This window comes from Antechinus flavipes, chromosome 5 (assembly GCF_016432865.1).
Source record: "Antechinus flavipes isolate AdamAnt ecotype Samford, QLD, Australia chromosome 5, AdamAnt_v2, whole genome shotgun sequence".
Lineage (NCBI taxonomy): Eukaryota > Metazoa > Chordata > Mammalia > Dasyuromorphia > Dasyuridae > Antechinus > Antechinus flavipes.
Window position 1 is genome coordinate 83,291,136 of NC_067402.1, and position 25,520 is coordinate 83,316,655.

Consider the following 25,520-nt stretch of genomic DNA (forward strand, 5'->3'; position numbering starts at 1 on the left):
TTCATACAATGCCTGGACCATATTAAGCACCTTCTTGACTGAATGTGTAGGGTCAAGGATAATAGCATCTTCTAGGGATTTCCCTAAGAAAAAGTCAAGTATAATTGTGAACACATCCAGCCATTCTGGAGAGCAATTTGGAACTATGCTCAAAAAGTTATCAAGCTGTGCATACCCTTTGATCCAGCAGTGTTTCTACTGGGCTTATACCCCAAAGAGATACTAAAGAAAGGAAAGGGACCTGTATGTGCCAAAATGTTTGTGGCAGCCCTGTTTGTAGTGGCTAGAAGCTGGAAAATGAAAATATGTCCATCAATTGGAGAATGGTTGAGGAAATTGTGGTATATGAATGTTATGGAATATTATTGTTCTGTAAGGAACGACCAGCAGGATGAATACAGAGAGGACTGGCGAGACTTATATGAACTGATGCTGAGTGAAATGAGCAGAACCAGGAGATCATTATATACCTCAACAGTGATACTGTTTGAGAATGTATTCTGATGGAAGTGGACCTCTTTGATAAAGAGAGCCTTAATTGATCAAAGATGGACAGAAGCAGCTACACCCAGAGAAAGAACACTGGAAATGAATATAAACTGCTTGCATTTATGTTTTTCCTCCCGGGTTATTTATACCTTCTGAATTCAATTCTCCCTGTGCAACAAGAAAACTGTTTGGTTCTGCACACATATATTGTATCTAGGATATACTGCAACCCATTCAACATGTAAAGGACTCTTGCCATCTGGGGGAAGAGGTGGAGGGAGGGAGGGGAAAAATCGGAACAGAAATGAATGCAAGGGATAATGCTGTAAAAAATTACCCTGGCATGCGTTCTATCAATAAAAAATTATCAAAAAAAAAAAAGTCAAGTATTATGCCCTTGGTCAGTCACAAGATTTCCATGTCATTAATTCTATAAGAAAATTATGTTTCACTGGACTTAAGAATATATACATTTATACAAACAAAAACAAATATGAAAGAAAAAAAGCCAGGAATGCTATAAACTAGCAAATCTCTAATAACTGCTTCATTGTTTACTGGCCATTTTGTCACTTGAGCAATTATTAAAAATTTAAAAGCTAAAAGTATATTTATCTAAGAGATAAGTTAAGTAGACCCCAAAATATGTGAACTCTTCTCTAATGGATTGTAGAAAGACTTAAGAAATATGCCATTAAAAAAAAAAAAAAAACAACCATTAGGAATGATATTTGGGTGGATCAACAATCAAATTCTGAAACTGGCACTATGTATTCCTGTCACATGACCTGGCCATACCCATTTCTGTGACCTTCTTTCAACTAATCTTTGAGTATATTTCAAAATATTTTATAGGTTTTGTAAAAGACACCAGAAGTCACAGCTTAGAAAAGAAAAGAAACTTAACCACAGGGCGGAGTGGGCAGAATCGTGCTAGAATATAGCCACATAACTTCATTCCATAAGTTCTTCCAAATACCCCTTCAAATAATTTTAAATAATCCCTCAGAATATATTTTGGAGAGGCAGAACATACAAAGGGATGGAGTGAAAGAATTTTGCAGCCCAAGAAAACTTAGGAAGTTAACAGAAAAGGTATATTTTACTAACGTAAGAGTAAAATTCAGTTCTGCAAAGGATATGATCTGGCAAAGCAGCAGCTTCCAGAGCTTTTAGACCACAAACAGTAAAAGAGTCAGGCAACCAATGAGAAGGAGACTACAGGAGAGTCTGTGCCAGGACTGGAGACTAGCCTCTGTTGTACTGCCCATATTTATTTCTGGATTGAAGTCCTGAGTCAAGGAGCACCTTTAGAACTTATGGCCCACAGAGCAGTATGGACCCTGGTCATAATTCCAGGATGGCAAAGAATGCTTATGGTTGCTCAGAGACCAGAGCACAGGCCAAGAAGAGTAGTGACTACACCTCCTCTACCACCTTAAAAAAACTGAAAACTTAGAAATTTCCAGTACTAGCTCTGAAAACAGTTACAAAAAAGACCTTGAAACAGAAAAGGCTTGAAACAGAAATCCCTCCAACCTGGGAGCAGAGCCAAATTTGAACAAAAAGTTAAAAGTCAAGAAATAAACTGGAAAAACAAGCAAACCAAAAAAGGAACATAATCAAAGAAAGTTACTCTGGTAATTCTGGGAAATGAAAACTCAGAAGATGACATCAAGTCAAAATAGCTAAGGATTAGATAGAGCACAAACAGTAGGTCAGGCAACCAATGAGAAGGAGACACAGACAAAGACATACATAGACACACAAGACACTCCTAGAAGAGTTCAACAAGAATTTTAAAAATCAAAAAAGAGAGATAGAGGAAAAATTGGACAGAGAAATGAGAACAATGCAAGAAAATCATGAAAAAAAAAAGGCCCCAAAATACTGAATAATACCTTAAAAATCAGAATAAATCAAATGATAACACTGAAGAGAATAGAAAAGGAGGTTCAAAACTTCACTGAATAAAATAATTTCTTAAAAAGCCAAATTGGACAAGTGAAAAATGACTATGAGATATGAAGAATAAAACAAAATTTTTAAAAGAAAAAAAAAATAGAAGACAATGTGAAATAGCTTGCTAGAAAAACTGACATGGAAAAAAGATTAAGAGACTACTTAATTACTGGACTATTTAAAAATCATGTTTTTTGTTTCTGCTTTGCCTATCTTTGCAACTATATTTTTTTTTATCTTGTTATTGCTAGAATTTATAGACCTATATCAAAAGGATACTTGCATTATTGATATTTAATGGGAAAGCATAGAAGGTATCCTCAACTGTATATGTTTTCTTTTGGTTTTAAATACATATTTTTAAAGAGATCCCTCTAGAATATATACAAGTTCACATTCAAGTGAGAGAGGTAATATACAAATAACTAAATATGAAAGTGTATAAATAGAGAGAAGTTATGGAAAGCAAATTTAGAGGAAAGACTCACAGAGAGATGAGTCCTACTTTAGAAAGCTAAATAATGCAGGAAGCCAGGAAGTGATAATAAGGGGGTATATCATTCCAGGCTTGGGAGATAGGGACTAAAAAGGTAACAAATTGGTAGATAAGAGTATTCTGTGGAAGGGACCAGCAAGAATGCCAGTATAGTTAAATGATAGGGTACCATGGGGAAGAATAAAATGTAAAAAAACTAAAAAGGTAGAAAGGGGCCAGGTTATAAAATGCCAAAGTCAGCATTTTATATTAGAAATAATAGGAAGCCAATAGAGTTTACTAAGAAGTGACATGGTCTGACGTGGGCTTTTGGATAATCATTTTGGCATCTGAATGGAAGATGAATTAGGGTAAGGAGATACTTGGGCCAGACTAACCAGAATACCAGAGAAGTGGCTATGAGTGAAGAAAAGGGAACAACTACATAAGATGCTGTAAAGGTAGAATTTGACACATTTGTATCTAACTCTAGGCTAAAGGGAAGACAGTTGTACGCATGCCAGTAACAGGAAAGTGGGGAAGAATGGAAGATTTGAAAGTTAAGTATGAGTTCTGTTCTGGAAAAGTTGAGTTTGTAATGCCTATGGAGGGAATCCAATCCAAGATGTTAAAAATAGAGTGACTGATATCAGATTGGAGCTTAGGAGAGAGAGTAAGGATGAACAGAAAGATGTAGGAATCATCTAGGCAGAGATGATAATTAAACCCATGGGAGCTTAGGAGATCACCAAGAGTAACAGTATCAAAGCAAGGATTCTTAAATTTTTGGCAATCTGGTGAAGCCTATAAACGCCTTTTCAAAAACTGTTCATAAACAAGAATTCATAAAAGCAAAACACATACAATTAAAAAGGAAAACAATTAAATTGAAATACAAGCATCATTTTTTTTTTTAAAGTATATGGATTCCAAATAAAGAATCCCTATAGGGAGATAAAAGAAAGAAGCCCAAGAAAACCTTTAGGATACTCACAGTTAGTATAAATAACCTAAATAAAGATCTAGCAAAGGTCATGAAAAGGAGAGGTCAAACCCATTGGATAATAACAAAGAAACTAAGAAGAAATGGTTTCAAAAATGTTTTTGGCTTTGAAACTTTACTATGCTCTCAACAGTATCCTTTTGTTCAGTAATCTAATCAGAGGACTTCTTTCCTGTTCTATTCTCTTTATGGTCATACCCAAGGATTGTGTCTTTCACACTTGCCCTTTGCCATTAGCATTCTTCTTCTCTATCCAAGAATTTAAACTTATTTTTCTAAATCTATAACTTCAGAGTCAATCTCTGATTCTTCAATGTCTGAAAGACATAATTAAATGAATGAATTCATAGGTGCTAGAATAGCTAGCTCTTAAAGTTCATGTACTTCTTTTGAAGACCAACAAAAGGCACCTTGCAAATAATCCTGCTAACAGTCTAACTTGCCAGCCATACTGTAAAATTAAGTAATCCGACCAAATAGAAGAATATATTTCTGGCAAATAGCGTTGTTAGAAAGATGGGAGTTTTAAATGACTTTCAAATCATAAGGGATATAAATTGTACTGGTCATAGCTAAAAGGATGCTTGTTATACATAGTGAAGTGACCTACCATACATATTGAATATTAAAAATGCCTAATGGCATTGATTTAAGTTTGAAAATAAAACAAAATATAAACCAGCATCTATAATCAAATGAATGCAATTTTTTTTTAATGTCCATTCAGTCTTAAGAATAATGTAGGATTTTTTAAAGATGGCTACTCCTGCTGCTGCTAAACCTTTTCTGTGGCACAAATTGCCTTCTTTTTTCTTCCCAAAGGAATCTTCTGCATAAACCAGTAACTTTCCTGTTTAGACCCTATCTAGAAAAATATTTGAGCCTATTTACTGATAAAACAAAAATATTCAAGTAATATCATTAAGAACGAAATTCTTTGGGCTTCCATGAAAACTACTGAAGTAAAACCACCAGCATATACATAACTATCGGCATTCTTGCCATTTCTATTAACTGATACTATCATAGCTGAAATTCAGTGTATATTATGTACAGCAGGAAACTATTCTCAAAAAAATTCTTTGGTGAACATTCTACACAAATCTAAAAATTTATTGTAATATGTTTAGAAAAATATGAATTGCTCAAACAGTTATCAAAACCAAAAAAAGGTTATCAAAATAATTGCTACATGACATATCAAGACAGCACAGTATATAATTCAATAAATTGTTTTTAAATAATTGGTCAAAAGCTCTTAAACGTGAATATAATCAAACTATCATATTAAAAATTAATCTGGTAGCATAGTTTTGGATAGAATAAACGAGCCCAGGACAAAAAACACTACCGCTTATCTTCAGCCAGGTACTTATCTTTGCCTTATGGTCCCTTATCAAAGTATAGATATCACCTCCTATCTGCAATGATAAGTGTAAGAAATAACAAAATATAAGGAATATTTTTGCTGATTTCAACTTCACAAAAATATAAAAACATGTTGCTAATATCTTATCATTTCCAGTTCTCAAAGTCTTTAAAAGCTTTCAAAATTGAATAATGATGTATTAAGTATTCTCATAATATCTGGCTAATTATTAGGATGAATATGAACAAACAGAATGCAGTAGATCCAGTACTATTTTAGAGTTGATGTCCAATAAAGTAAGAATTCAGCTCTGAATACGTTCAGCAAATAATAAAAATATGTTTATATCATATTACTTATGGAAATATTTCAATTATTCCTCAAAGGATAGAATAAGTAATTGTAAATTGTTTTATAAGCTCATAGCACTTTTTAATTGACCTATTATTATAATAAATTAGGGGTCCTCAACCTTTGTATAATGGGACTTTTTTTTTTTAGCTGAGGCAATTGAGGTTAAATGACTTGCCCAGGTCACATAACTAGGAAGTCTGAAGCCAGATTTAAACTCAGATCCTCCTGACTTCAGGGCTGGTGTTCTATCTACTGCACCAACTAGCTGCCTCCTAATAGGAAATTTTTAACCTATGCTTTTATGAAAGTTTTATAGGGAGATGATGTAGAGATCTTGCCAACAAAAGGAAGGGCTATTTTTTTTATTATTTCAAATAAGGTAATTTCTAGCTAGGCTCCTCTCCCTGTGGGAAATGGTAAGGAGACAATTATAAGCCTACAACAAAACCATCAAAAGACCTTTCATTTTAAAGAGTTTAAATACTGTACTTCTATCTTAGAAGATTTCTAAAATATCTGAAAAATTAAGATTAATATTCTCTTTAAGATACTTTCTGAGACCACAGAGAAATTATGACTCTCCAACTTGTCACTGAAATGAAAAGCATCCGAAATGTTAAAATGCAATAATTTCTAAAATAATGTCCAAACATGACTCTAAGCATAAAACTAAAACAAAAAAAAAAAAGGAAAAGTGATAAAATTTGGAAAGGGAATAATAATTACAATCTTTGGAAAACTACTTTAATATTTTAAAAAATCATTTGCTTTTTTTGTCTACTCTTAACATTTCATCTACTATTATTAAAATAATTAAATTCAAAATAAAAAACAAGAAAATAGAATAACTGTAACTTTAAAATATATTGCATATACAGCTGAAATATTAATTTTTATTGGCAATGACTATATGCCTGCGATTTTATACAAATTATGAAAATTTTAGTGTTATTTATTTTTTGATAATGTAAGATTTAAGATAACTCACCAGGATTACAATGTTTACATTTTACTTTCATACAAATATTAAATTGCTGTGGATGCTAAATTGCTTCCTTTGTAGCAGGTTCAATTTATTTACAAAGAACCTTTTAATAATGTGCTGAAGCTTTTGAATAATATTCTGCAAATGGATAAATGGAAACATTCTTTGGAAATGGATGAATGAGTATTCAATAAGGTCTTTAACTTAGACCATAAAGCCGGCAGTTATTGAACGGCAAAGACGTGCCTTATCTTTTTGTTTAATTCGTCAGTTTGCCAAACATGCCACAAAAGAGGTGCCTACACACCTGGGGGGAGGATGCTATTTAATAGCACAATCATTTTATCCTTTGGTGAATATGTACAATATTAAAGAAATAATCAAAAGTTTTCTTTTGCTGCAATTGTTAAAAACTTAATTTGTTATGTTCTTTTAATTCCAAGATTATCACCATTTTTTGTTTCTGAAAAGTCCTCTTAAGAGTAGTTATATTAGCCCTTTAAAATGTTAATGTGCATAAAATATACAAATTTCAAATTGGCAAATCATCCTAAGGATTTTATTATTTAATATTTTTATTTTATTCTTTTAGTCATGCCACCTCAAAAAATGTAATTTTTTGTTCCAATTGAGCTAGTCTGCTTTCATATACACCAGTTTAAGGCCTAAGCAGATTACTCTATCAAATTCATGTTGTTGCATATGGGTATATTATGACTTTTTTCTTCATCTCCCAGATTGTAGGGTGTATTATTGATTTTTGGCAAATATCAATCATAGGGTAAAAAGAAATCACATGACAAAAAAAATTATGATTACAAATTTTTTGGATATAGTACTTAGCACAAACATCTTAACAGAATAGATATGGTTTTATATGTAATAAACCATCTTAAATTGGGAAGAAAAAATATTAGCTAGACATACAGGTGTTATATAAAACATATTATTCCTGAAGGTATACATTGAAATTTAAAAAAATTTTGTAAATCAGACATATTAAGAGGATGGCTACATTAAGTTTTCAAAGTTATATTTGTCTCCAAATATAATCTTAGGGGCAGCTAGGTGGCACAGTGGATAGAGCACCAACCCTGAAGTCAAGAGGACCTGAGTTCAACTCTAGCCTCAGACACTAAACACCTCCTATCTGTATAACCCTAGGCAAGTTACTTAACCCCAATTGCCTCAGCAAAAACACACACACACACACACACACACACACACACACAACACACACACACACACACACACACACACTCTTCAATTACCTGTAGATCTTTATAGGAAATTTTTTTTCTTTCCCCAAAGAATCATCACTAAGTACTAAAATGAATGAAAGACAATTAAGGAATGAATAAAATAAGGAGATATGGGATTTCAAAGGTTTCACTCCAATGATTCTCTCCTATAATAAAAAAAGTACCCTTTTGTAATAGAAATCTCCTATCCACGTTTGTTTTGTTATTCTGAATTTTAACAGATGGAAGGCAATATTACACAGTAGAAAGTGATCTATTTAATAATCAAAAGAGTATCTTTGAACAACTCACATCAAAATTTGGGGGCTCAATTTTCCTTCTATAAAATGAAATATGACATCTAAGTGCTCATTGAAAGCTAAGTTATGAGCATATTAATTTGAATAATTTTCCCTGATGATCTACAAATTACACTCTCCTCTCTACAACCAGATTTCCTCTAAGCATTTCCATTCTTTAATCTGTGGGTTCCTAGAATGAAAGGGTACTTAAAAAAATGATTTGTGGTTTTAATTTACAATCAGAATACAGAAACATTTTTATAGTTTCTCCCAACTTTTTCTTTTTAAAGAAAAATTTTAATAGTATTTTATTTTTCCAAATACAGGTAAAGATAGCTTTCAATATTTTTGTAATACGACTGTGTTCCAAATTTTTCTCCCTTCCTCACCATCCCCAAACCCCAAGACAGCAAGCAATTTGATATAGGTTAAATATGTGCAATTTTAAAAACACATTTCCATATCTATCATGTTGTGCAATAAAAATCAGACCAACAAAGGATATGAACAATTTTCAGATGAAACTAAAACCATTTCTAGTCATATAAAATGGTGCTCTAAATCATTATTGATCAGAAAAATGCAAATTAAACCAACTCTGAGGTACCACTACACACCTCAGATTTACTAAGATGACAGGAAAAGACAATGATGAATCTTGGAGGGGATGTGGGGAAAACTGGGACACTAATACAATGTTGGTGGAATTGTGAACTGATCTAGCCATTCTGGAGAGCAATTTGGAACTATGCCCCAAGAGCTATCAAAATGTGCATTATCATTTGATCGAGCAGTGTTTACTGGACTTATATCCAGAAGAGATCTTAAAGAAGGGAAAGGAACCCACATGTGCAAAAACGTTTGTGGCAGCCCTTTTTGTAGTGGCAAGAAACTGGAAACTGAGTGGATGCCCATCAATTGGAGAATGGCTGAATGAATTATAGTATATGAATGTTATGGAATATTATTGTTCTGTAAGAAATGACCAGTAGGATGATTTTTATCACCAAAGGTTCCAAGTCAAGGCTGAAGGAACATTTCTTTTTTCTTTTCTTTTTATTTGCTGAGGCAATTGGGGTTAAGTAACTTGCCCAAAGTCATACAGCTAGGAAAGAGGAACACTTCTTAAGTGATGATGCAGAAGAAGTTGTTATGTTGTAATAAGTTGAACAAAATTAGGGAAATGGACAGTTATTCTGTTCCCTATCCAGGAAATAAATGAACACATCCTTCAGTTTCTTTGTATGTAAAATGAGAATTATAATACTATATAATAGAGTTTTTGCAAGGTTACAAACTCACTTTTATAACAAGTTTTATAAGGTATTAAAATTAAATTACACTGGCAATTTTAGTATAAATGATTCTAATAAAACAAATGTTTGAAATTAAAGCTTAAGAATAAGTTGCATGCAACGATACCGTATGAGGATATATCCTAATGGAAGTGGATTTCTTCAACAAATAGAAGATTTAATTCAGTTTCAATTGATCAATGATGGACAGAAGCAGCTACAGCCAAAGAAAGAACACTGAGAAATGAATGTAAACTATTTGCATTTTTATTTTTCTTTCCGGGCTACTTTTACCTTCTGAATCCAATTCTTCCTGTACAATAAGAGAACTGTTCGGTTCTGCACACATATATTGTATCTAGGATATACTGTGACATATTTAACATGTATAGGACTGCTTGCCATCTGGGGGAGGGGGTGGAGGGAGGGAGGTAAAAATTTGGGACAAACAGAAGTGAGTGCAAGGGATAATGTTGTAAAAAATTACCCAGGCATGGGTTCTGTCAATAAAAAGTTATAATTATTAAAAAAAAAAAGAATAAGTTGCATGAAGAAATAAATTTAAGAAGGAGGTGAGTCTAATTTCTAATTGTTATGACATTGACTAAAAAGGTACAGAAAACTCTAGTTTAATCAAAACTAAGAAAACAGAAAATTTTACATCACTTGACTGTCAAAACATGGGAGTGTAAACTACTGGGTCTTAAGAGTCACAAAAAGAAGTTTAAGAATTCATGTGCACATTAGACTTCAAATCTCAGAAAGTTCTAAAACAGAGGAGCAGTCACCTTAGTAAAATATTTAATAGAATCAAGGTATGTAGCACACATATGTAGATGTAGCTGTGATTTATAAGATACCAATTTAGGAACAGCTAGGTGGCACAGTGGATAGAGCATCAGCCATGAAGTCAGGAGGAACTGAGTTCAAATTTGACCTCAGACACTTAGCACTTCCTAACTGTGTGACCCTGGGCAAGTCACTTAACCCCAATTGCTTCAACAAAAAAGAAAAAGAAAAAAAGAATAAAATACCAATTTATTAATGAATTCACAATTGTTATCATTACTAGGTATTTCCTCAATCACAAATTATATATCCACAAAAAATGTTTAATGTTACAAACTATGGGGAGATAGAGAAGCCTCTAAAAACATTTATTCTTGAAAAGCATGGGAGCCAAGACTTTACTTAAGCATTAATATCAGCTACCAAATCAATCATCCATGTAAGACTAATTTCAATAATTAGAAAAAAATTTATTTTAATATATAACAAAACGACTCTAAACAACTGAATTTTTTCTTTGATAATCTCAAAAGTACTTCAAGGTTGTAAAGATCCTAAAAGTAACTATATTTTGATGTATTTACCTCACAGGGAAAAATGCAATATAACTATCTTGATTTTAAAGTAAAAAACTAAAATACCACCACGACCCACCACCACCTACCCCCCCAGTTCCCAATCATCAAGGTTGTTGCTGTCAACACCAAGAGTGTTGGAGCCAACACACACCATGGCCTCAGTCTTAGATCTAGTTTCCTTTGAGTCACAGATTTAGAGCTTAAAGGAATCTTAAAAAATCAAGTAGGTTCAATCATGCCATTTTGCAGGTGAAGAAACTGAGACTCAAAGAAATTTAGTGACTTTTCCAAGAACACACAGGTGAGAGAGGTAGGATTGGAGCCCAGGTCCTCTGTCTTCCAAGATATATTTTCACCCTAAAACACTGCCCTACTCTTACCTAAAAAAAAGTGGCCAAAACCCCCCACAAAACATAACAAAATCAAAAAGGAAACTATCAACAAAAAACTCTCACCAAATCTATTTTGCCAAAAATAAAATTCTGCCTTGTAATAATCTACATTTTTCCCGCAAGACAGCCATAGAGAACAGAACATTTTTTTTCCTTCTTTTCTTTGTTGTTTGGGGAACTTGGGACAGGGAAGGAAGTACAGACTTGTGGCATCAATGATGTAGGAATATCCCAGGGAGTAAGGACCCAATACTAATGCATATTGCAACTTTTCTGAAATTAATAGTCTTAAGAAAATTGCCTGGGAGCACAGAGATGCAAGATTTGCCAGGGGTCATACAGCCAACATATATGAGAAAAAATATATGCTATCTGAGGTCAAAAGCTGTATCATCTTTGTAACTGTATTCCCAGTGTACAGCACACTGGTGGTATATAATTATATTAGAAACAAATGATTATTAATTAATTCCTCGTTACACTTATATCAAGCTAAGCTGACCCTTCAGAGGAAGCACAGTTATGTAATAGCAAATGAACACTTTTTGCATCTGTTAATTTTAAGTTTTATTCTGGAAGCAAAGAGGAACATGATTTCTATCATACTAGCCTATAAATCAAGCATATTTGATGATAGACACATGAGGTATATCATGTCTGGCTTTCATGGATTATATATTTTCTAAAGCAGTAAAATGTTTCTCAATAACATTTTAGTATTTAATGTAAATCTAAATCTTTAAGCAAAAATGTATAGGTTAGGTCAAAAACAAAGAAATTCAATATTTTTCAACATTAACTGAGAATATATTTCCCAAATAAAACACAGGTTTACAAATTTATTCCAAAATAAAATAAATTCTTTACCTTTCCCAGCATTCTGCCAAGAAAATAGTAATGTCTGGCAAAAGAATCTCCAACAAGCATCTGTGCAGCAGGATTAGGATATAGAAGTCCTTCATTAGTGGTCTTAAAAAATCCTTGGTTGGGGTTAAACCCTGATTTTAGTAGTTCATTCAAGAATTCTCTAAATATGCCCCCACCATCAATGCCAGCTTCATCCAGGCCATGTGCATTTAGTAAGTGTACACGAATTCGCTTTTTCAAATCAGGCTCTAAAAAAACAGGTGAAGGAAAAGACAAATGAAAATAATTCAAGAGATTTGTGCATCAGAACAATTTATATTAAAAAAAAACCCACAAAATTACAATCAACTCATCATCATCTTAATTTAAAAAAAATTTTTTGCCAGCTTAAAATAGGAAAATACATAATCACTATTAACACAAAAGGAAAAAACTAAGGAGGAAAACCAGTTTTTAATGAACAATAAGATTAATCTGACATAGAATAAACTAATAAGAGAACAAAAAGATTACAACAAAGTAAAAAGGAGGTAATGACAATAGGCAGTTATTTATTAATTTTTTTTTACTTAATAAAAAAGATCAATAAAGCATTTTGAAAGACTGCAGGAAAAAATCTTGATGAAAATATTTTTTGGGAAAAATTATACACTAAGGATTATTGCATAAACAAAATAAGCACAATGTAAAGAAGAGAAAGCTATAGAAGAAAAATATTTTATATTAACCAACTCTAAAATAATGCTACTATCCAAACTCTATAGCGAATTGATACAAATCTAATTTAAATACAGAAGCCATTTCCCTAATTAAGTGGTCAAAGAGAATACTTAAACTTAACATAAACTGTCCAAGCTCAAGTTTTTGATTTTTAAAATAGATACACAGTTTCTTTAGTACTTAGGTCACAAAACTTTTTTGAGTCTTGAATGGAGTAATGTTTGTAAACTACTACAGATCCTTCAAAATGCTATATAAAATAACTATCAGTAGTTACTACTGTGAGTCAGTTTTCTCATTTTTAAAATGAGGTTAGAAGAGACTTCTTGCTAGCAATAATTTTTAATTTAGAGGTTGTTGCAATACATAGTGTAAAAACCTATTTTCTGTCACAATGGTTTATAATTTTAAGGCAACTCTTGTCCAACAATCCCTCACCCAGCAGGAATCTAAGGTACTGCCATCTTTACCTGAATAGCCCCTTCCGTAAAGATCATTTCACTACTCTGGGGAAGTTTCATTCACCTGAGACACTCATACTCACTGTAGTTGGCTGTCCCTAATCACCAGAAAACTAGGATCTACTCAGCAAAAGCAACTTGCCATCAGCCTAGCAGACACTTATACAAACATGCTTTTCAGTTGTTTTCAATCTCTATCGCTTGTTCTGGGAACAATAGTCAAATCAATACTACCTAAGTGATCTATTAGACAGAATGAGATAACAGATTGTCTTATTTTTCTACTCACAAAACCTGTGATTCCCTAGATAAAATTCCTTTCCCTATGTTATACCACTCCTAGCAGAGGAGAAACTCCTAGAACCTTTTTATATCTCTAGTGGTAAAGCATATGCTTAGCAAAGGCCTGTTCATTTTTTTATTCATTCATACTTCACAAAGTCCTGGTGTGAAAACTAAGATCCTACAGTGTTTATGTTGTTTTTCTCACAGCTACCCACTGATGGCAAGAGAGAGAGAGAAGAGAAAAACAGATTTCAGAAGTGAAAAGTAGACTAAGAAAATGAAATTTAAGAATGTGATGAGGATTGATGGACTAAGATTTAAATGGGAATAATGGACTGGATTCATGGGTAATGATAGAGAAAATATATCTACAAAAATCAAACAAAGTTCATTTGTCTAGTCTTTAGTAAAACTATCATAAATGTTTTAAAATTTAAAAGATGAGAAAAAGAGAAAACTACATACACACACTAAAATAGGTATCACAAAAAGTAGCTGCAATTAAGGAAGTATAGTAGTTGGGAAAACTTAATGAACTGATACAAAGTTATATCAGCAGAATGAGAAGACTGAATACAGTAATATCAATATTGTATAATGATCAACTGTAGATAACTTAGCTATTCTGATCAATTCAATTATCCAAGACAATTTTGAAGGACTTATGAAGATGCCATTCACTTCCAGAAAAGGAATTTTTGAGAGCTTGAATGCAAACTAAAACATAATTTTTTCCACTTTCTTTTTCTTGCGTCCGCACCCCCCCTCCCCTTTTTTTTTTTTGGACAATATGGCTAATATGAAAATGTTTTCCATGATTTCATATGTATAACTGATAGAATTGATTGTGACATAAGGAGCTGGAAGGGAAAGAGAGACTTTGAAAGCCAGATTTTTTACCAAAAAAAAAAAAAAAAAAAAAAAGCTAAAAATAAATAATAATTTTAAAATTTAGCAGTCCTGAAAATCAGAAGTTCTAGTGGCCAGTATGTTTAGCAAATGCCTATCTCGATTCAGAAGACTAAAAAAGAAGCCAGAAATAAAACTCACAGCCTTAGATATCCATGGACAAATGCCCACAGCAAAAGCAACATGTAAAAAGAACTAAAGGCCACAAGGAGGCAAATTTTACTTAATAGGCATCATGAAACTTGGTAGAATTAATTACAAATTTGGAACATGCCTCTGGATGGAAACCTTATTCAAAAGAAAAGAATTAAATAAAAGCATGGTGGAGCATATTATATACTTGCTCTGATTCTCATTTATACAGTATAACTGTCGGGGAGGTAGAAGTTATATAATCCTGGGAAGAAGCATTCACTTCTTCCTAGAGCTGTTATAGAAGAAAATAAAAGTAAATAAGACACCCAAAATTTTGGGAGAAGATATTTCAAACCATTTGGAATAAAGACTAAAATTCAATCCAAAAGGTACATGACACCTTCAAGAGTGTAATTATGAAAATACTCTTATTAGATATTTAATGCCAATTGTCACTAGGATGTTTCTTTTTATTTAGTTAAATATTCAAGATATATTTATTTTTATTCCAGAATTCTGATACAAATTCTCAAGCTGTTTATGTAGTTGTTTATATTCTAGCTTATGTGAAATGGATGGTGTCTCTGTTGCTCTATCTATAATTTCTTCCCAGGCAAAATCCATTCTACTTTATAATCATATGAGAATAACTGGTTAACAGATATACTTTATGATATGATTCATTAGCTTATGTAAGTGCTATAAATGTCACTATTATCTTTTTAAAAGCAGAATGCAGTACTTGTAACTTTCAGACATACTAATCTTTATATTCTTCTGCCATACCAAAACTTAAAAACCTAACTGATTAGACATCAAGTCAAGGAAGTGATATTTAAAGACAAAATGCTGGGCTACAATTTTCAAAAATATATGTTATTCCCAATTGTAATATGGGAATTATCATAATTGATAATTATGATATTGTAATATATTTTTTAAAAATCCAGAAGATAAGGATCCTATTTCTCTCCTCCTACTTTAGGTGTGAGTCAAATCAATTATCAGATAACCTGTAAGAACTAGTACACTAAAAATCATTGTCAAGCATCTGATAAGAGAAAAGGGGAAAGTGGAGAAAAGGATGCTAACAGAAAAAAAAAAAGTTCAGTTAAATAATGGCTAATTGAAGTTAGACCAGGTGGTCTCAGTCTTAGCATTTCCCAGGCTTTTTTAGTTTTTTTTTTTTAATAGCTTTTTATTTACAAGATATATGCATAGGTAATTTTTAGCATTGATGACCAATACATGTTAAATATGTTAAAGTATAAGTTAAATACAATATATGTATACATGTCCAAACAGTTATTTTGCTGTACAAAAAGAATAGGACTTTGAAATAGTGTACAATTAGCCTGTGAAGGAAATCAAAAATGCAGGAGAACAAAAATAGAGGGATTGGGAATTCTATGTAGTGATTCATAATCATCTCTCAGAGTTCTTTCCCTGGGTGTAGCTGGTTCAGTTCATTACTGCTCTATTGGAACTGATTTGGTTCATCTCAGTGTTGAAGAGGGCCATGTCCATCAGAATTGATCATCATATAGTACTGTTGTTGAAGTATATCATGATCTCCTGGTCCTGCTCATTTCACTGAGCATCAGTTCATGTAAGTCTCTCCAGGCTTTTCTGAAATCATCCTGCTAGTCATTTCTTACAGAACAATAATATTCCATAATATTCATATACCACAATTTATTCAGCCATTCTCCAATTGATGGGCATCCACTCAGTTTCCAGTTTCTGGCCATTACAAAGAGGACTGTCCTAGGCTTTTTCTTAAGAATCTCACATGAAAATAGCAATTTACTCAAGCAAATCACTATTGTCTATATAAGAACTTGGTGACATATACCTGGTTCAATTTTCCTCTTCCTTAAAACAGTAATTCTAAAGTTACCTTTAGTTTGATTTTGGATAGGTCCCTCAAGTCTTACCCTTAATCATCTCGAATAAAACATTGGAATTTTTAAAATAAAAGAAACATTTAAAAATACTTCTTGTTGACTAAAACATTAATAGTGGTTAATTGTGCAAGACATTCAAGGAAAAGCTCAGATACTACTGTAGGTTCTATTAATATAAATGGACTCACCATTCTGTCATGTAAAATTTTCCCTGCTGGTTCCTATCCTCTGTGTGTGTGTGTGTGTGTGTGTGTGTGTGTGTGTGTGTGTGTATGTGTGCGCACGCGCGCACCCGCATGTATGAATACACTTCCCAGGCAGGAAATCACACTTTTTAATCTACTTCCTTAACAAATCAATCCTCAACTGGTAAGGAGTGGCTAGCCCATGCACTGACAAAGATCATCATCTCTTTAAGTCTTAAACACCAAGATCTTCAAAAATTGCATAATCAAAAATTGCAAATATTCATCCTTCATTTTCAGAGAGGACAAATGACACTGTGAAGGTGAGACAGATTTGCATAAAATAGTTAGTCTCAAATTTCCAGAGCATAGACGTTCAGTGGGAAGATAAAAATCAAGATAACTGGATGGTCCAGAATGTAGAAGATGACCCTGGCATCTTCAATGTGTAACCAAGTTCTAAATGCTCCACAATGTCTGCTATAGCCACTTTCATGGCCAATGGTACCAACTGTTCACATCTATCCACCCCAACAGGTAAAGTCTTTACATACTTGGGGTAGACATTATGCCTAATTTGCTGATGAGTTTAAGGCCCTTTGATTACCTTCAACCTGGTTTATTTAGCCCATCTGTCCAGATAGTGTTACTGTGTCTACTACAACTTCTTGATGACACAGTTGAAAAATTAAGAACATACATGTTTTTCCAATTACTTTTCTGTTTACATATACATACACACTCATATAAGTATATTATGTATATATCCACATACCCCACGCACATTTATATTAAGCATTTAAAAATAAAATATTCTATGGCTCCTCTAAATTGTTGAATGATAAAATTCTTGTCTTTTTATATATTCTGAAGTGTTATCCAGATTTCATTTTTCAATTAAAAAAAATATTAACCACTCTTATATATAAAGATCAGCATCGTGGACCACAGTAAAACAAGATTAAGAAACATTCATCCCTTCAAATCTAAACCAAACAAAAAACACCATCAGCTAACAAAATTCCTGAAGATTTGTTTGGTCTCAATAGCTAATTTATCCAAATAGGTATATTATAACCAATTTATTAAAAATTCCAATCATTTTCAATGGAAATCTTTCCAGAATTGTTATCTTTCAATCAAAAACAGCAAGGTACAACAATAACAATGTTTTCAATTAAACTTAAAGGAATTATTTTAACAATAAAAGTTATTTCAAACCACTATCAGATTTATAATAAATACGGAATTAAAGACACAAAGAAGACCTAGAAACTGACATAAAATGTAAAAAAAATTTTTTTTTACTGCATGTAAAGGTAGCATGTTTGTTATTCACTCCTTTCAGTCATGTCTAATTCTTTGTGCTCCCTCCTCTCTCCCCTTTCAGGATTTCTTGGAAAAGATCCTGAAGTGATTTACCATTTCCTTCTCCAGATCATTTTACAGATGAAGAAACTAAGGCAAACAGGGTTAAGTGATTTACCCAGGGTCACACAACTAGCGTCAAGAGGCCAGATATGAATTCAGAAAGATATGTCTTCCTGACTCTAGACCCAGAACTCTATCCACTGCGCCTCTTAGCTACCAAAGGTAGCATGAAGTAATAACATATTAAGAAGTATATATAATCCATCTGAAAAATTGCAAATCATTTTAATAAAGGTTACAATAATAATTTTTGTAATCTGGAAATAAATCTAAATTTGTAAATTTTAAAATTTACCTAATTTACCTAAAGTTGAGCTATATTCTACTTATTACTTGAAACATATATGTTGATCAACATATCTGCTGTTACATCTATCTAAAAAAATTTTTTTATTTGAATTTAAGTTAAACAAGGTTTTGTACCAACCTTTGAAATGGCTATATACCTAGAATTTTGAAAGCAATGTTAATATTTCAAAGCATTTAGTAAAAATCATTATAAATAGAAAAAAATTCTTAGCTTTATATAAAGCTGGGTATGTTTAGTCCTTGGCAATATATATTTTTTGAAATCAGATTTAATATATTCTTTTGCTTTCAAGACAGATAACAATATGTGTAAATTATAAAAAAACTTAAAAATTAGCATCAGTTCATGTAATTCTCTCCAAGCCTCTCTATTCATCCTGCTGGTCATTTCTTACAGAACAATAATATTCCATAACATTCATATACCATAATTTACCCAGCCATTCTCCAATTGATGGGCATCCATTCAATTTCCAGTGTCTAGCCACTACAAACAGGGCTGCCACAAACATTTTGGCACATACAGGTCCCTTTCCCTTCTTTAGTATTTCTTTGGGATATAAGCCCAGAAGTAAAACTGCTGGATCAAAGGGTATGCACAATTTGATAACTTTTTGGGCATAATTCCAGATTGCTCTCCAGAATGGTTGGATTCGTTCATAACTCCACCAACAATGCATCAGTGTCCCAGTTTTCCTGCATCCCCTCCAACATTCATCATTATTTTTTCCTGTCATCTTAGCCAATCTGACAGGTGTGTGGTGGTATCTCAGAGTTACCTTAATTTGCATTTCTCTGATCAATAGTGATTTGGAACACTCTTTCATATGAGTGGTAATAGTTTCAATTTCATCCTCTGAAAATTGTCTGTTCATATCCTTTGACCATTTATCAATTGGAGAATGGCTTGATTTCTTATAAATTTAACTCAATTCTCTATATATTTTGGAAATGAGGCCTTTATCAGAATCTTTAACTGTGAAGATGTTTTCCCAGTTTGTTGCTTCCCTTCTAATCTTGTTTGCCTTAGTTCTGTTTGTACAAAGGCTTTTTAATTTGATATAATCAAAATTTTCTATTTTGTGATCAGTAATGATCTCTAGTTCATCTTTGGTCACAAATTTCTTTCTCCTCCACAAGTCTGAGAGATAAACTATCCTATGTTCCTCTAATTTATTTATAATCTTGGTTCTGCAAATATATATTGTATCTAGGATATACTGCAACATATTTAACATATAGGACTGCTTGCCAGATGGAGGAAGGGATGGAGGGAGAGAGGGGAAAAATTGGAACAGAAGCGAGTGCAAGGGATAATGTTGTAAAAAAAAATTACCCTGGCATGGGTTCTGTCAATAAAAAGTTATTATAAATAAATAGATAGATAGATATTTAAAAAAAATTTAAAAATTAGGACTATAGATTTAATTGGAGTAATTCTTAAAAATAACTAAACTAATACTCTTCATTTACAACTCAGTAAACCAAAATTTCAAAAGATGAGTTTACTTCTTCAAAAAATGAGAAGAGCAAAGAAATGATTTAATCCCAGTTCTCACTATTTTCAAACTATGCAACACTTTTTCCCATAGTGAAAAGGATGCTGACAACTTATTGCTTTGACGATCAATTATTATAGAATAATATTGTTAAACATACCATTTTCTGGGGAAAGTTTATCATAAGCATCTTCATAAATATAATTTCTTCGGATTGTAACATTAATTCCATCCAGAAATGGACCATCTCCTTGTACTTCTTGTTTATCTGCATAGATTAATCTTTGAAAGATCTGACAAACAAAAAAAATGAAAACTACAAAATATTTGTGGGGTGAAAATCAGCTGACAATTAGTGAGAAACAATATATGTAAAAATAACTAGTATAGAAGATCCAGCAGAGGGAGCTCAGAAAATATAAAGTAAATTTTAGGATTTTTTTTTCTTTTTTTGAAATACATGCATAAAAAACACTAGTCATTCTAAAAAAAATTCACTAAACACAGTAGGACTGGGGAAAGAGGATCTCTCCAGTGACCATTTTCTACCTAATACAAAAAAGACAGTCATGATAAACAGAGGATCATTATACTTATGTCTGATTCTAAGGCATTCATTTTCCTAAAAAACTCATAAAGACTAATATGATTCTGACTAAGTTTCTCAATGCACACTTGAAATTAGGATTAGGACAGCAGTCTCAGGATCAGGAGACCAGGCTAAATGCCCACTCCAGAGCCAATACTTTCTAGTTGAGAGCTGTAGTGCAATTCATTTAGCCTCTTTGTTTTAGCTTCCTCATATATAAATACTCACGATAATCCTCATGCTAACTAATTCACAGGACTAGGGTGAGGAAAGTATTTTGCAAATCATTATATGGTCTAAAGATATGTTTTCTTACAACATGTCTTCACTCCTTTATGTTTTTTAAAACCAACATTTATAACGGATGACTAATGCACAATGATCACCTTCAAAATAGTTCTACTTGAACAAACTGGGCAATATTATTGCAAACAATAGTTAACTCTCTTTGAAATACTGCTATTTGGTACATGTTTACAGGTAGACCATTATCTTTTCAGAATTTTACTTGGAAATAATGGCACCTTAAGTAACTGTTAGTAAACAATGGATACTTAACAAGGTTTCTTTAAATAAGGTTAAAAATGAAAATTTAAAAACTTTCAATGCTCTATAACCTAACATCACAAAATTTTTTAAAAGTTGGCTAAAAAGAAGATAATTTAATAACACCATACTTAGTATTTTCCATGTTCTCAACAATAAAACAAAGTGTCTGAAAAAGATAGTGATTAGAGAGGCAAAACAAATGAATTTACTTACCTTTACTCTTTCTTCAAATGGAACTACAAAAGGCAATTCTGTCAGAATTGCAAGCTGCCTTTCCTCAGATACTGAAAGTGGTGCTGGTTCCACACCTACTATAAAAATAAAAATTTAAAGTTTGGTTATTTCATTCATAACTTCCTTTTTTTTTTTTTTTAAAAAATCAGATTCAGCTTTTGTCCTGCAATAACCCTGAAAAGCTTTCTCTTTATAAAATTCTATAATTCCCATGCCACACAATGATATAAAATTCATTTTCTAAAAACCATTGTTTTGATTGATTAATAATTATGAATTATTGTTGCCATTTCCTTTTTCCAAGATGTTCAATGGTTTTTTTATCTATGCAATTAATTCTTTGCCTGCATTAATAATTCATTGCATTTTCACCCCATTTTGTCTTACCTTCTCAATTTGTCTCTTATCTATTCTAAGATATGCTCTGATCCTATGCCTTTGTTTATGTCATGCTCTCTATCCATGTCTCCTGTTCCATCTTCCCAATCTTTTAAGAAATAGCTCAAAATAAAGACAGATCTAGTGCTACAAGGACACTAAAAGTCAACTAACCCAATCACGCTTTATTTTGCAGATGAAGAAACTGAGCCTAGAGGGGTTGAATCACTTACCACATGCTATATTTTCCCAAAAAATGGCAAAACCAATCTTTTAATTCAAGTATTTTCTCTTAAAATACAGCCATGCTTTTACACTATACACCAGTGATAGCTGAAGTACCACAAGAAGTCAATGGCCAAAGACTTTTGTCCTGAGTCCAATATATTCTCCTCTGCTCTCTTGGATTCTTTGTGAAACCATCCACAATGATCACACATATTAGTAATCCTTTATCCCTATATTCTAGGACAGCTGAAATTAGACCATCAGATTTATAAAACTCTTATGATCTTTTATTAAAGTTATTTGTATTGTAAATCAGTTAATAAATATTTATTAAGCACTTAATATGTCAGGAACTGTTTCAAGGGCTGAGTTTACTTTCAACAAGGGCAAAAGTATTGTCTCTGCCTTTAAACAGTTCACATTCTAGTGGGGATAACAATATGAAAACAGCTACATACATAGAATACAAGGCAAATTGAAAATAATCTCAGAGGAAAGGCATTATCTACATTCTTCTATCTTAAAAAAGGTTGTAATCCTGCACAATGCAATTATGCACTCAACAGAAATACTGGGTTACAAATGTCTTTCTTTCTTTTCTTTTTTTAAACTGAGGCAATTGGGGTTAAGTGACTTGCCCAGGGTCACATTGCTAGGAAGTGTTAAGTATCTTGAGGTCACATTTGAATTCAGATACTACTGACCTCAGGGTTGATATCCACTGTGCCATCTAGCTGCCCCCTACAATATCTTTCTTAAAGAAATGTATGGTCCGCCAGTATTTGCTAAGTACCTATGTCTCAAGTATTATGCAAAGTACTGAGGACATAAATATAATAATGAAACAGCTAATGAACTAAAAGAATGGGAATGGGAATAGGAAAATTATATGTACACACAGAAGACAAAATGTATACAAGGTAAGGGAAGAGTTGAGGTGCTGGCAGCTGAATTACCAAAGTTCTCATACAGGAAGTGGCATATGAACTGGGTTCTAAATGAAGATGGGGCTTCTAAGAAGCAATGATATACTCAGAAAGCTGGAAATGCTGTGCTATTTTTTTTAGTGTTGTCTTATTTTTTTCACTACTGACACAAAATTACTAAAACATTTATTCCCCAAATAAATTTTTATTAGCAGCTTGGCTTAGAGTATTAAATCTACACATTAATTTTGGTAATATAATAAACATCTGGTACAACAATGAGCAACAATACATTAAATTATTTAATTCTTTCTTTGCTATTGTATTTATAAATGCTTTAAGCATGCCTCACTAAGCTTGGAGATTTTCTTCTTTGTTTCTGCTACTTCTGTGGAGAAAGGGTGGCAATTTTTATTAAATTTTTATGCTGTTATTTCACTGAAACTACTAATTATCTTAATTACTTTCTATTGTTGATTATTTACAGTTTTCTATGAAAACTATCATGTCATCTATTAATAAATATATTCCCCTCTTTTGTTAATATTTATACATTTCATTTATTTCTTCTTATTGCAACAACTAGATTTCTGCAATTATGTTAAATAATAAAGAGAGGGGAGAGCCTTGTTTTATCCCTACACATACATACATTCAGAAAGTTTTTAGTATTTCTTCTTTGTAAATAATGTTGACTGTTGCACACATACATGCACACACAAACATTTTTGAACTTTTTCTTAATAATGAAAATTAATATTTTTAGCATAATATGTTTTTGGCATTTAAGTCAGGAATTGCTATAATCTTAAAAACAAGTGAAACTGAAAAACACTCAAAGGACAATGAAGAGACACATGACAAATACTGAACATGTCTCAATTCTTGAAAGAAAGAATTATGCAGAAGTGATATAAACTAGATCTGTCAAACTTACTTCCCTGGGCACAATTACTAGCAAACTTCTTAGTAGAGTAGAATAAATTATAATTGGAAAATGTTTAACAAAACAAATAAAAACATAATACAACAAAAATAACATTAATTTGACATATTCTAAGGCAATATACAGCTGCAGAATCCTTCTTTGACTTTGACAATTCTGAAGTAAAGGAAATTCTCAGAGATTTGGGGAGGAAAAGATGATAGATCAATCACATGTCATTAGGCTCAACCAAAAGAAGACAGAAAAACTATATACTACATTACTACTTATGCTATGAGAAGGAAATTTAAGGAGAGTCTTATTGGTGATTTTATGACAGGACATTATTAAGAGAGTGGTAGTGGTAACAGCAGCAGGAATAAAGCTAACATTTATAGAGTATCTACTATATGGCAGGCAGGCACTGTAATAAATAGGTGCTTTACAAATATTGTTTCATTTGTTCCACAGAACAGCCCTGAAAGGAATGTGCTAGTATTATCCCCATTTTTTCAAAGCTGAGGTATAAAGGATTAAGTGACTAGTCTAGAGTCACAGAGCTAGTAAAAGTATACGAGATTGGATTTGAACTCAGAACATCCTGAATCTAGTGCTCTATTTACCATGCCATCTATCTATTGGAATGAAATCTGCATAACTGATGGATCACTCCTATAAATGAAATCACAGATATATTGATGAGGTCTAGCTATGAGGTACCTAAATGAAATTACGATTTAATTGAGGTCTAGTGGCAGGTTTGGGATATAGGGAGTCAAATAGAGCTACCCTGCAATCCCTTTGGATTCGGCGCAAGGATACAGAGTTAAATGAGGTCTAATGAAGGCGCAAGAGTTCCCTATAAAGGAATTTATAGGCCTGAAAAGCTAGATTGATAAAAGAGGTTTATTATGGGGTTTAGAAGTAAGGTTAAAGTATAGTTTAGGAAACAGGTGAAGGTAGAGATAAGAAGGGTACCGGAAACAGGAGTAATTGGAGGTTCTGGCATGCCAGGCGTAAGGCTGGCATGTTTGGAATCTCTGCAAAGAGAGGATTCCAGCTAAACTCTTTTATAATGAGAGATTGATCTAGAGGGGCCTATGAGAGGAGCCTACTTGTAGGCTCAGATCCGGGTGGGTATGGGACAGGCCCAGATCTTCTATTGGAATTCAAAGGGACCAGAATTTGTGAATCAAAAGGTCCTGGATTGATCAACTAGGAGGGGTTGGGAATCAGAAAGAAAGGAATAATCAATTTTTAAAGGGACCATACCTGCATCAATACTATAGTACCAGAATCTTCCTAGCACTGATATATGACTGCCATAACCTACAAAGTATCAAATTTTATGGATTGCAAAGAAGAAATGCTTGGTGGATATAAATAGGCTACAATAAATTCCCAATGAAAATTTGCCCAGAGAAAGAGATCTAGAAGCTATGATATAAGAAATGTAGGATCAGAAAAGTAGGTAGTGTAATCAAACAGAAAGAACAAGAAATTACAAATGGGTAACATACATTAGTACCCACAAAACACTTCCTTCATATGAGATAAATTTGTTATAGAAGATATGACAGATCATGAATACGGATACAATAGGATTCCCCTCTTTCTATAGAAACAAAATCAATAGAACTAGAATAAGAAAGTAAAGTAACAAATGAGAAAAAAAACTGCATTAAATATCTCTAATCAGAATCTGATGGGTAACTAGATAGCTCAATGGATGGAGTATCAGAACTGGAA

At 32.6% G+C, this 25,520-nt stretch overlaps 1 protein-coding gene across 2 annotated transcripts in view; it reads right to left on the bottom strand.

Moving 5' to 3' along the window:
- Positions 1 to 25,520, bottom strand: part of UBE3C (ubiquitin protein ligase E3C) — a 176,253-nt gene that overhangs the window by 45,066 nt on the left and 105,667 nt on the right. Inside the window, exons 16-18 of one of the 2 annotated variants that reach the window (XM_051963013.1) lie at positions 21,294 to 21,388; positions 20,103 to 20,235; positions 12,102 to 12,349 (exon numbers count right to left, since the gene is read on the bottom strand). In XM_051963013.1, coding sequence (XP_051818973.1) covers positions 12,102 to 12,349; positions 20,103 to 20,235; positions 21,294 to 21,388 — 476 coding nt within the window. Of the gene's footprint in view, positions 1 to 12,101; positions 12,350 to 20,102; positions 20,236 to 21,293; positions 21,392 to 25,520 lie in introns of both variants that reach the window. The other variant, XM_051963012.1, reaches the window with a different exon arrangement.